The sequence below is a fragment of the Rhamphochromis longiceps genome, linkage group LG15 (genome assembly GCF_057381845.1).
Source record: "Rhamphochromis longiceps isolate RC_006_pf linkage group LG15, R_longiceps_female_GT1.1, whole genome shotgun sequence".
NCBI lineage: Eukaryota > Metazoa > Chordata > Actinopteri > Cichliformes > Cichlidae > Rhamphochromis > Rhamphochromis longiceps.
The window spans coordinates 19,245,149-19,258,919 of record NC_140571.1 but is presented as its reverse complement, the minus strand read 5'-3'; the positions used below and the strand labels follow the sequence as shown (position 1 = coordinate 19,258,919).

General features: G+C 39.0%; 1 protein-coding gene across 1 annotated transcript in view; it reads left to right on the top strand.

Annotated features, from left to right (window-relative positions):
• Positions 1-13,771, top strand: part of scara5 (scavenger receptor class A, member 5 (putative)) — a 122,126-nt gene that overhangs the window by 82,338 nt on the left and 26,017 nt on the right. Inside the window, exon 11 of the mRNA XM_085382033.1 lies at positions 6,200-6,388. Coding sequence (XP_085238159.1) covers positions 6,200-6,388 — 189 coding nt within the window. The remainder of the gene's footprint in view (positions 1-6,199; positions 6,389-13,771) is intronic.

The window sequence follows — 13,771 nt, the reverse complement described above, 5'->3', positions numbered from 1 at the left end:
AATTAGCATTGATTACATAAAGACATTGCATAAAGATCTCTTAGATTTACTGGGTTAATTAGGCTACATGCATAGATCCCAAACTTTGCCCAAAAAAATGCCAGTGGGTTCTTGCAAATTCACAAACGTCTGGATTTAATAACCTCTTAATCAACAGGCTTTAAAAACAGTTTTTTATCTTGTATGTATTGCTAGTATTGCATCCTAGCACAAAGTATTTGATTTTTTACCTATGTTGTATATATTTTTGTGATCAGTTGATGGTAGTTGTGCTTATGTTTAAGACAATGTCCAGCTCAAATTGGTCTTACAACAGTTTGCTGTTGTCTACTTATTTCTGAACATGGAATTCCCTGTGTACCATCCATTTTTTGCAAGACGATTCATCTTTCCATCTCACATGTAGTGATTCGTGGCCATGTGCACAAAATTGTGGAGCAATTAATGTTGCTGCTGACACTAAATGTTTTTCATACTTGATTAATTTTTGTTTTGTTTTTTTAAATTTTGATCATTTTTAATTTAAAATTTTATTCATTAGAAATACATGGTTTCATTAGTTGGTAAATAGTAGATGGACTGATTGTTATACAGCACTTTTCTGTTGTACTGGAGTCCTCAAAGTGCTTTAGGATAGATACATTAGGTTTGAGCAATAAAAACAATTTGATTATGGTAAGGGTAGAAAGGTTTAGACATTAAATCTACTGTTATGTTTACAAAAAGATCTTTAGGTTAAAATATGTCAGCTTTTTTTCCCCCATAACTTTTAACCAACTTTTTCTTAGTTAGTTAGCTGCCTCTTAACTGGCAATGACAGTCGCTCTATGAGCTGGCTGAAAATACGCCCCCAATGTAACATGAAAGAAAATGACAATTTTAAAAGGTATAGCACATTTTAAAAGGAAGGATATAAAGGAGTTTGGTTGTTTTTGCATTTTAGTGTAAAGCTACTTATTTTTAGATGTACTAAAGAAAATGTAAAATCTTGGTCTCTGTTTGATTGCTTGGTTTACACACTGTAAACTAGTGTTGAAAACAAACATTTTCAATACTGTTTTCTATGAATCTAAGTTCTACTGAAACCGATTATCATAAATAGAAATTTCTCACTTGTTTTGATTTTCAGTATTGAGGCAGTGAAAATGCCAAACATTTGCCTGTTACAAATCCTTTGAGATATTTTCCTATGGGCATGTAACATGTAACAAAATGTTCTTTTCATGTAGAGGTCATTGCCAACATTGATGTAATGTTTTTTTCTTGACCTCACATATTACAACAGCCATAAAATCTGGCAGTTTGACAGCTGACCTCAGGACTCCAGCATTAAGTGTAGTTGTTTTATTGTTTGTTTTTCCTGTGCACATCAGCAGGTACAGAGATCCAAACATTAACGAGTTCAGATTTCTGACTCAGAAACGAGAAATTTGTGTGTGTCCTGGGACTTGAGCTCATGAGAAACCATGTAGTTGAATGTGAAAATCAACATGAAGGAAAGTTTTCATTTCTCGTCAGTGTGGCCTTCCAGTGTCAAGAAATGAGATAATCCAATATCAGAATGTACTTCTCCATCTAAAGCAATGGACAGTGCATAAGAGAGGCAAAGAAGAGAGTACAGGAAGGGTGGAGCGGGTGAGGAAACGATCAGCAAGAGTGAAAGGGATGTTTTACAAAAAAGATAAAGTTAGAGAGGCAAAGTTGAGAGGGTTTGAGTGATATTGGACATACTGGACAGAGGATGTTGAATATGGAGCTGGCAGGCAGAAGGAAACCAGTAAGGCCACAAAGAAGCATCAAGGAGGTATTGAAGGAGGACGTGCAGAGGGTTGGTGTGACAGGATGCAAGTAACAGGGTGAGCTAGAGGCAAATGATTAGCTGTGGTGACCCCTGAAGGGAGCAGCTGAAAGAAGATGTTATGAACAGGATCTAGTTAGCTGCTGTCTTGGAGCCATGTAGTTCGATCCAGTACAGATTCTTCCTGCCTGCCAGAAAAACATTAGTAATACTCTATCACTCCATGTTCTGGCCTTCATGTTGTGGTTGCTGCAGCTTATCTGGCCTCAGAGGCTTGAACCACTTGGAAGGCCCCCAGCAGTTGAAGCTCATTTGACTAGTATTCACTGAACAGAAACAGTCATTATATCTCTCAAAGCTCATTTTAATTTCCTTACTTTTACAGAAGCAGTACATGATTTATGTCCAGATTAGATCGCCTCTGTTTTATGATGAATCACTTTGCTGGCTGTCAAAAGTGAATGTAAGACAGAAGCTGTTAGGCTGTACCAATGGCATAAGTTAGAAACCAGGATATTGACCTTTGGTTTAATTACTTTAAGGAATTTGAGAAGTGACTTTTGTCTCTGTGAGCATGTGTCAGTAGAAAAAGTCATTACTTATACAAAGTTGAGGGCTTAGTGGGAAACACATTTCAGAGGACTTTTGTCCACCAACCTGTTTCCACATATTCTGATCCAAAATGTAATTAGTGGTTATGCTGACATGTTATTATATCTAGACTACCCCACTTTTTATTTCACCAAATAATGTATTGCCCCTAGTTACTTTGGCTAAACCTGTCAACCTTTCTGTCCTTGTATTGCTCAAAATTCCTAATGACTTAACAACATGTCCTCAGTGTCAGGCAAATATTTGCTTCTTATTTCTAGTCTACAACCATTAACTTTATAATTTCAACAACCATCTGTGGCATATTTTTTGTATATTTTTTACAGCCAACTAGCTATTTGAGCTAACACTCAAAATGCTAGTATAGCATCTGGCTGACTCATTTTAAAACAAACTGGAAAGGTTGCAAAGCTGTCTACATGAGTCATAAAAACAAAATGATATAGACCAAAGCATACAAGTAACAGATGTTATCTGTTATCCTATTCAAAGTGTTTGAATATTTAACTTAGTACTGAGTTCCGTGAACAGGACACACACTAGGCTAAATTGTTAGCATGTTTGTTTGGATGATTCAAACAAACTAGTGAAAGTCAGATTAATCACGTTTCTCAAAGTTTAGTCTCAGAGCTGCCTTTTGACATTTGTGTATTCAATTTTGTTTTTGGGTTCAAAAAGACAACCCCTAACTCCTAGGCTCTTACATACTTCAAATCCTCTGAACACAGCTCTTATTATTGTACAAAATATGAGCACATCTTAATGACCAGTTTTAGCTGAAAGGGTACTATCACCAGTAGATAAACAATGAGTGTGATTACAAATGATTAGGTGAGCATTTTTGAGGGAAGTGGTTAATGTGCAGTCAGGTCTTGTTTTTGTTTGAAAGCATGTCCAACTCTTGCCGTTTCAGAGGCTGCAGTGTTATTCACTGAATGTTATTCATGCATTGCCTAAATTGTACCAATTTTTTTGTAACCCAAAGCACACACATGACGTTGTTCAACTGAGTTCAGCTGTCCAGCTCTCCATAGACTGAGATATAAATCCCTGTGAAGCTTTGTTGTATGGCTCAGATTAGTCTACATGTGGTACCTCTGGAGCGTTTCCTTTCCTTTATCTTCTCCCCAGTCTCTCATTTTCTCCATGGGGATTCTCAAGCTCTTCGAAAGAAACTAATAAAGAGCTGAAACAGATGAACATTAGTGATACTCTATCACCCCATAGAGTATAGTAAGAGAAGGATGTAAGAAGATCGTTTTCCATGTCTCGGGTTTTTTCATGCATGCATGCAAAGCTAAAAATGATGCAGCATTTAAGACTTGAGTTACTTAACCTGTCGGCCTTGCTTCATTAACATGCAGTTATTAAAGGAAATGACACATTCCACAAATGTCATTGGCTGTTCTTGGTATCAGGACACTCTCATACTGTCAAATGAGCTGGAAAAGTTCCTGTAAGTTGTGGATGATGTTGTATTATGTCATATAGTAAGAAAAGATATACTTTCCATTAGCATGTGATTTAAGTTTTCCTTTCCAAAATAGGCATAGAAATGTAATATTTAGCAGACTGCATGCTGGGTGTCATTGCTTCAGATTTTGGCTGAGAAGAGCTTTAGGATATATAGTAAACTGGCTGTTTAGAGAAGTACTAAACAGTCACAAGGGCTATTAATCAATGTGATCATTTTTATATGCATGGCAATAGCAAAAATTATATTGTGTTATTGTTTGATGAGTGAACATAACTGTTTCAAGTAATTCAAATGCTTGACCCTAGCTGAAAACGAAACATGTGGTGCTCTACTCTTAACAGTTTGTGGGGTAGAGTTGCCTGAAAAAACCTCCTGCAGTACAAAAGTACAACAGAAGGTTGAAATAATATTTAATTTCTGGTTTGAATTTGCTGGTTCTCAGGAGAGAATATCATACAGTGCAGCAGTTATGACAATATAATAATACAGCAGATATTAAATTATGATGGGCTAGTGAGTGCAAAATACTTGACTGTAATGAGAGTTAAATGGTACACAGTTAAAATGTATGATGGTCTGATGAGACTAATATCCTGTCTATATAATGTGTCTGGCTTTACTCTGCGGCACTTTGTCTTAACAGTGATGAGCAGTTCAGAAAAGTGTAGCTGCGAGTGTGTGTTTACCTCTTCTTCTTCTTATTTCCTCTCTGCCCTCTGAAAGGTGATAAATCAAATCAATCACATGAGAACAGCTGCTGCATACTTTGAGGAATACCAGATGAACTGCAGAGCCATGAAGCTTCTGCTAAAACAAACACACTCATTTACACACACACTTGTTCTGTAAGCTCTTACATGCAAGTTTGTGGACATGGCACCCCTGAGCAAGGCTTTCCAACCCTAAATCCATGAAAATGGGGCATCTCTAGTACTTTTATTTACATGCATTCCTAGAGGTTTACAAATTTAAAAACTAACCAGCTTCCTTCAAAAAAGGATGATCCTAAAATTCCGCCCTGTGATAGCTTACACTCCAGGGCCCTGCGACCATATTTCAACCTTTAGATTTTTATTATATTACAGGAGCCAAAATACTCTGTCAAACCAGAACAACAACAATAATACAGAGATGGTTGTTGTGTTCACCTATGTGAGGAATCTTTTACAGAGACTGTGTATAAAAGAATGTCATAAAGTGTAGTCGCAGTGTTAGGTTACGTTTTGAAGCTTTAACATGAATGTTTTGCCTAATTCTCTGTTAGGTTTTTTTGGGGAGCCAGAAGTTACCATGTTTGAACCAGAGCATTGCTGTATCCATTGACCTTATGGGTGCAAGCATATCTGCTAAGTAGTGTAAAGTAAGGACTAATAAAATGCTAAAAGTTTTTGCATCAAAACCGAAGTACAAACATGATCGACATTTGACAGATAAACAAATTAAAATACTTCAAAAGCAACAAATAGCAGAAACAAAGTGGAGCCATCTCAATCAGTAACTTAAAGCTCCCAGTGTTGCCTTAATCCTCAGTCAAATTTACCACACCCCTACCTTTACAGTTTTTTTTAACAATGTTATAAAAATGTTTTGACTATGCAAAACTCTTAGCCTGTTAGCAATCTACTTTAATTCATCCCTTTGTCTCCTTTTTTACTTCTCATCTTTGATGTCCACTTACAGTTTCTATCTCTCCTTTTATTTAATCACTCACTTTCCCTCCTTTCCTCAGTATTTTTAAGCAGCTGTTAGTCTTTAGTGCTCAAATAAGCTAAACTGGATAAATGCTTGCAGATGCATACTGTGAAGTTCCAAAGTAGGAAGTTATGAATTTCAAAACCCTTCAATGGATTCGCTTCACATCCGTGAGATTGTTGCCATATTATAGGCTTTACAATCACAGAAAACAGTATATTCAGAAAGAAACATACGTCAAAATTTTTAAAGAGGGTTCACAAAAGAACACAAAAAGTTTCCAGGGTATTTTTATTTATTGTTCTTCTTAAATCAGAGTGTTTTTCTGTGGTTTATGGAATTTTTATTTTTCAGCATGTCAAAAAAAAAACCATTCATCTCAGTTTGTTTTCATATTGATGTGATTCACAGAGCTTCATTAAACTTATAAACACAATGAATGAGTCCCTCCAAAAATGAGCGAGGGCCTTTATTGTTGTCTTTTTGGCATAAATAACAATGGAATGCTTATAAACACTCTGCAAACACACTAAATAGTTGCAGCAAAATGTAGGAATCCCTCTGCCAATGCATTTGTGTATCTGGATACAAAGCTTCTGTTTTGTGTGTTTGGTTTTCAGTGGAGGAGACCTTGGTACGGTTGGTGAATGGGTCAGGTCTTCACGAAGGCCGTGTGGAAGTTTTCCATGAACATCGCTGGGGAACTGTGTGCGATGATGTCTGGGATAAAAAGGATGGAGATGTAGTCTGCAGGATGCTGGGATACCAAGGAGCAACTGAGGTTCATAAGACTGGACGCTTCGGGCAGGGTGCGTAACACTCTTATTTCATTGGTGTGTTTGGTGCAAACCTTGCTGTCATTCAGTTCATGTAACACTTACGTGCGTTTATTCAACCTCATATTGTGCCAAAGGATGTAATAGGTCGACTTGGTCCACCATGTCAGTGTTGACAGAAACACCAAATAGGTGGCCATATTTTTTGGCTGTGGCTTGTGTAGAAGGTTAGGCCCTGCATTAATTAGTAAAACAGTATGCCAGTTGAAACTAAAATTTCCAATTTTACATCTTCCAGTTTTATATGTATTTATGACATTATGACACCAAAATGTCAAATCTGAATGGTGAAAGATATGTTCCAGAATAATCTGTAAAAGCAGGCTCAGACCACCCCTGGTAAAAACTTTGAATCTATTCATAAACTTCCAAGTGATCCTTTAAATGAAAAAAACAACAACAAGGATATAACCTCCTTCGCAGAGGTAACATAAACAAGATCCTCTTCCTTTTAGCCTTGAATTTCCCAGGAGATTTTGTATTCAGAATAGTATAGTAGGCCTTATAGAAAACCAAACAGAACTGCAAAGGATTTATTAATTTGTACTCACTACATTGTTCAATCAGCATTTACTGTATAATGATTTAAAAGGAGCAGTTTACTGTTGCATGTTGACCATCCTTTACATCAGTGGTGTGATGTGACAAGACGCACTGGTGGGCCTTGAGAAAAGCCAAGATTTGCTTTGGCCATATGCTATTATTGCATTCAATGAATTCATTCATTTAATGCAGCTACACTTGCAAGGTGGGAATTATGAGACTGCAACTCATCAAAGGCCCCTTTTGACAGAAATATGGTTAACAAAGGAGGAAACACATTACTTTCTTACATGTATGAGTCAAAGAGTCAGGAAAAGGTGGCTAATGCTATAATGGTGCCAAGCCAGCTGAGGAGGTCTTGAAAACCAAACATCCCTTTGGAGAGAAACTTGGTTCATTTCAATAGTGTTTGGATCTGAACCAGAGGCAGCAAAACTGCTGGACCGAGTTTAAGTCCTTTAAGAAGATGGGGGTGGGATATGTGTTAGTGCATTCACCGTCAAATACAAATAAAAAAAAGAATTGAGAATGATTTGAATCCAGGTGGGGTTTTTATATCAGATTAAATCAAATCATAACGTTGACACAGTATCCTGCAGTGGACCAGCGAACACATTCAAAGTCTTAAGGCAACAGAATAAACTGGAAATGTAGCTTTATTTAAATAGATGGAAAATCAAAAATTAAATAAAATATAAGTCAATAGAGGAATCCAATAATTCAGGCAGAGAAGACACAAGAACCAAAAACAGACACTGTGACGATGACTCAGGGGAAGACACTGCTTATATACACACAAGAAAGCATTTAGGGGAAGTGAACACTGCTGCTGTGCTATTGCTGCAGCAATGAGGCTGAACAGCATTGCCAAAATCAACACTTCCTTTCAGAGGACTTAGACTTAGGGGTAGCAGGATCTGGCAAGCAGGTGGCTGTCATTGTAGTAGGTGGGTGACTAGCAGGTTGCACAAATGCACAGTCTTATTTTAAACTGGTGGAAAAACTCTATATAGAATGAGGAAGACATCGTATACACACAAGAGGGCAATTAAAAGAACTGAACACAAGGGGGCAAATGAGGCACATTTAAACAGAATCTAGGTAACTAGACAAGGTAAAAAAAAAAAAAACTATATACAAACCACAAAAGACAAAGAAGTACCAAAATGAAGCAGGACATAACATAAATGAAGACTTAATGAGAAACAAAGAGACACTGAGGGTGGCCATACTAAACTGAGTCACAGAGAAGTACATACAAATCAATAATTAAGATGTAAAGAGAACCCACATTACACATGTAACCAGAACTTAAAAACTAAAGTCCTAAATGATAACCAAAAATACAAAACTCAATGAACCATAAACTTTGCAAAAGTCAAAACATTGGCTCAGAGACTCAGGACCATGACACTATTAACCACTGGAATTTTAGTATAAGGGCATCACATTGTTGTTGTTTTTTTCTTGTCTTTTCATCACAGCTTTATTGTTGTCATGTGGTAAAGCAGTGCTCATGTTTCAGGAAATGTTAGAATTTCCACAAAATGCATGTTTGGTTTCAGCTCTTCTGCCAAAGTGTCTTTAATGGGTTTTGGTTTGCCACCATCAGCATGTAAGTGTGAGTGAGTGCTGGGGTGAATTAGAAGCACATTATAAACCATTTTGTGTCAAAACACCCATATATCAATGGGTCAAAACCTTATGGCATTATGTTTGTTGGTTACTTGCATGCTACTGCCAAAACAGCTTAGATTTACCAAGGCATGGACTCAGCAAGACCTCTGAAGGCAAACTGTGGGATCTGGCACCAAGTCAGGCTGTTCCCATTTGAACCAGTTAGAGAGTGATATTATACCCCTCTCGTCAAACTGACAGGTCATTAATTATTCATGAGCTCCGGAAGTAGGAAGTAATTAAGTAATAAAAATATGATATTCATAAAAATATGATATTCATAAAAATATAATTGATTATTTAGAAAGTTTCTTATATATCAAAAAATAGCATTCTTTTATTTCTTTAAGCAATTAAATTTTTATTTTTATTTTTTTATGCTCAAAAAACGCCATCTGGTGGCGGGTCAGTGTGTGTGTGTGTGTGTGTGTGTGTGTGTGTGCGCGCGTGCGCGCCTGAGGCTGTGTGTCTGGGCGCGCGGGGGCGCGCCCGTGTCTCCGGACCGTGCTCTCTCGGGCTCCGTGCTCATGTGTTTAAAAATGTATTAAACCATATTAAAATTGTTTAGTTAAACTTGTGCTTTTGTAACGTTCAGTATGGCCACAAACACATGCTGCATGCCTTGGGGAAAACTTTATTTCGATTTATATGCATTTGTAGATTTAGAATAAAACTCATACTCAGAAAAAACTCGCGATCCCCTAACCCTAACCCTCCTTAGAAACATAAGCAGGGAAAACTCCTTAAAAAACCCTCCGCAATTTCTCCAAAACCCTACAATAACTTGTTAGCTACCCCTCTATTCCCAAAACCTTATATTCGATAACAGGGAAAATCCTGAAAAAATCCTTAGTCTTTTTTCTCAAATTCAGCGCCCCGCGGCTCCCTTCATGCTCAGCCAAACAAAGCCAAAACTCCTTTTAAAAATTTCTCCGCGATTTCTCCAAAACCCCTAGAATAACTTGTTAGCTACCCCTCTATTCCCAAAAACCTTATATTCGATAACAGGGAAAATCCTTATTCTTTTTTCCTTCAAAAACTTCCCTCTTACTAGCAAGCTCTAAAATTCAACGCACACTCTAAGTTCTACCTCGCTCTTAATCTCCGATCCACAACTTCTTGCAGAGCACAATTTTTTCCTGCTTGTTCGCTCCCCGCTCTGCTCCCGAATGCGCTGCTTACCTCGTTTGAAAATTCCCCCCTTAGACCAACTCCGCCTCACTGCGCCCCGCTGCCAATCACATAACCCTTGCACCGCTCCCTTCGCACCCCGGTTAGCCAATCCGCTCCAGGCTCGATTTACCTTCTCAGCCATAGGTTAATTCACTTACTGGCATTCAGGATAAATAATCTAACATTTCAGCTTAAATTTAACTGTTTTTTTCTCTCTCAGAAAAAACAAGCAAGTTTTCTCTTTTTTCACAAAGAAGCATGGCCGTGAGACCTACCAACCTAACGGTGCTTTCTCAAACTCCTGTAAACTGCTACAGAGCTTCCGCCACGGCGTCTGAACTCAGAAGACTACATCTCTGCAGAGTGCAGCCAACAGCAGCGGCCAACCGTTTGGAGCAAAGATTCAGCCTCAACAATGGCAGGTTTTGGGGTTATGCCTTCAGCCTACCACAGAGTGAAATCTTTTTCTATCAGCTCAAAGCCGGTGAAAGTTTTGGTCCGCTAACACCGCGAATCGCTTTTACTAGCTCTGACTGGGCGGTTATTACACTCATTACCACCCCTGAAATAGAGAGAAGCGTGCGGGAAACCAGCTCTCAGCAACCGCGAACCAGAGACCAGCAAACACAGACGCATCGGGTTTTCAAAGAGGAATACTCGTTCCCTCCATTCACCCAAGAACACAAACGACTCCGGAATGAAAACACGGTGACCAAAACCGTCACATACACCCAGTGGGAGACCAAGAGCACTCCATTTTGCAGATGGGTATGTAGAGTTAGTCGACAAACATGCGAGCAAGCTTGCACAGATGATTTTGTGATCGACCTTACAAACTCCCAGTCCGGGGTTTTCAGCACATTGCTTCGGATTCCGACTCAACATGATGGCCGAGAACAATGCGACAATATTAAACCTGTTCAAAATGAGTAAAAGTACAACTGAGCTGGTGATGGTTGGAAATAACCCGCCACGGTCAACATAACCCCCACCCCCACTTCCGGTCCCCCCTTACCCCGCCTTCTCCTAACCCTAACCCTTAAAAACCGCAATCGCTCTCTCATCCACTACTTAAAACAACCATGACTAACCACAGCTTTGGACCCCTCAGCTCTCTATCTCCATCATCCCTCCGACCATCAGCTGCTTCTACACCACCACCCAGCCCGCCAATGGATCTCGCTACACCGCCACCCACTCCGCCAATCGACCTGGCTACACCGCCACCCACTCCGCCAATCGATCTGGCTACTCCGCCATCCAGTCCGTTGATCGAGAGCCCGCATCAGGCCTCAGCGTCTCCGGCCGCTATGCCTCCACCCCCGCCCTCATCACCGCAAGGATGGAACTCGCCCAGCCATCCACAACTAGCGGCTTTCGGGTGGCAATCACCGGAGCAGAGCCCCTCAAGCACCGCAATCTCCGGTGCATCGCTGTGGGCCTTGGGCGACCCTGTGTGCCGGGCTCTTTTCCGAGAGTCTGAAGACAACGAGCCTTCGCCCGCGGACAACGATGAGGCCGCGACTCTACTCCCTACTGCTGTTTTTGAACTTATAAAATTGACTGTAAAGTACCTCGTTAACTCCTTGCTCCAGAAACACAGACAAGATGTCTGTCAAGGATGTGAGGTGTCACATCCCTCACAAAGACGACATTCATGTCTTTTCCCACTGGAAAAATATTACTTTTTCAAGTACTATGATGAACTCAGCAGAAGATTATGGAATGGACATTTCACCAACACATTATTACAAATTTTGCGGTTAGAGGGTTTTTCACCACCAGCGGCTCAAGTCAGAGGTGTGGCCCAAGCATATCTCTTTGAACTCCGAGAGGCCAGTGATATAGAGACCGCACTGTTAGAAATTGAGTCAAGCGTTACAGAAGTTACCCGGACCACAATTGATAAAGTACTATATGACAAATACTCCCTTTGGCTCCCCTAGTAATCGTTTTTTCTTCTCTCCCTCTTTTACCATTTATTTTTCTTAACATGTTTTTTATTTTTCTTATTTTTTACTTTTAAATGTTTTTCTCTGTTAGTTTTTAGAACTTTTCTTGTTCATGTTTATTGTTTTGTTCATTACATCAGATTAAATAGTTTGTTGAAAACCATTACCTGAAATAAAACTTTTTTGGAAAAGCATTGCAACAATCAATCTTGTTATTTGTTTCGCACCCATTCAAATCTATTGCTTCCATGACATCAGATTAAATAGTTTGTGGAAAACCGTTACATCAAATAAAACATTTTTGGAAAAGCGTTGCAGTAAATCAAACTAATTATTTTTTTTCACTAGAAAAGAAACAAACTATAATGTTATTAATTATATCAAATAAAAAATATATTTGCAAACTCGTTACATGACATAAAACTAGCCGCTCATAATGAAATAAAACCATAGTTAAACATAACTTGAAAGATCACACATGGCAGAGCAGAATCTATTGAAACGTGCATATTATGACCCAGCTCACCCTGGTAGCTTTTGCGGTGTGGAAAAATTGATTAAAAGCATACAGGATGAAACTGGTACAAAGATTAACGCGCAAACAGCACAGAAATTCCTCTCTGGACAAGACGCTTACACCTTACACCGAGCTGCACGCCTGCGCTTTCCGAGAAACCGTGTGTTTGTCCCCAGACCTCTTAATCAATACCAAGCAGACCTTTGTGATATGAGAGCGTTAGCCGAGCATAATGATGGCTATCAATATTTACTTACAGTTATAGATGTTTTCTCTAAAAAAGCTTATGCAAGAATCTTGAAAAACAAAACAGGCGTTCAAGTCACTAAAGCATTTGAATCTGTCTTGAAACATGGCCAAATCCCACAAAAACTCCAAACAGATAGCGGTAAGGAATTTTTTAATTCCAGTTTTCAATCTTTAATGAAAAAGTATGGTATAAATCATTTTGCTACAGGGAGCGATCTAAAAGCATCAGTTTGTGAAAGGTTTAATAGAACTCTTAAAAGTAAAATGTATAGATATTTCACTGCTGCAAATACACGTAGATATATCGATGTGTTACAAGATTTATTAGACAGCTATAACAGTAGTTACCATCGTTCCATAAAAATGACCCCGAATCAAGTAAATTCAGACAACACAGCCTTAGTATTTCAAAACCTGTATGGCACCTCTTCTCGCTGTAGAAAAAACCCCATGAAATTTAAAAAAGGTGATCACGTTAGGCTCTCTAAAGTCAGAGGTGTGTTTGATAAGCGGTATGAGCAAACATTCACAAGCGAAGTGTTTACTATTGACCAATGCATACCTAGAGATCCTCCCGTTTATAAAATCAAAGATTATGACAGGGAAGAAATTATCGGTAGTTTTTATGAGCATGAGCTGCAGAAAATCACTCTTGTCAAGGATAAGCTCTATCACATAGAGAAAATTCTCTCAAAACGTAAACAGAGGGGACAGGTTTATTTCCTGGTCAAATGGAGGAGCTGGCCTGAGAAATTTAATAGCTGGGTTAAAGCCAGTGAGCTTAAAACCATCGCATAACAAACTTCGGACCACACACGCACCTTGGTAACCTTGGTAACGGGTTAGCAATGACTGTCAGGTCGCAGGGTTTTTATGTCACGCTTCCATCAAATGCAAGTTTGAATGTATTTAAAACTAACACCAGCAGCTGTTTCCGTGTGGATCTCGCCCAGCATCTCAATCTCGATGGGGCATGGGAGGTTGCTCTCACTGAAATTTCATATCCCTATACATGGCTTAATCTCCCTAATGATAAGGCTTATTTTGAATGTAGGAGAAAGGGTGATGCTGAGCCTGATAACGTAGTTAAAACCAAAATACGCGCCGGGTTTTATGAGCATGCTGAAACTTTGAGAGCTGAGATTGAGGCCTGCCTGAGGCGTATCGGCTCTGATATTTATCTAAAATATCATCCCATTGTTAAAAAGTTTGAATTCACAGCTGGGGGAATATATCAGCTAAGGT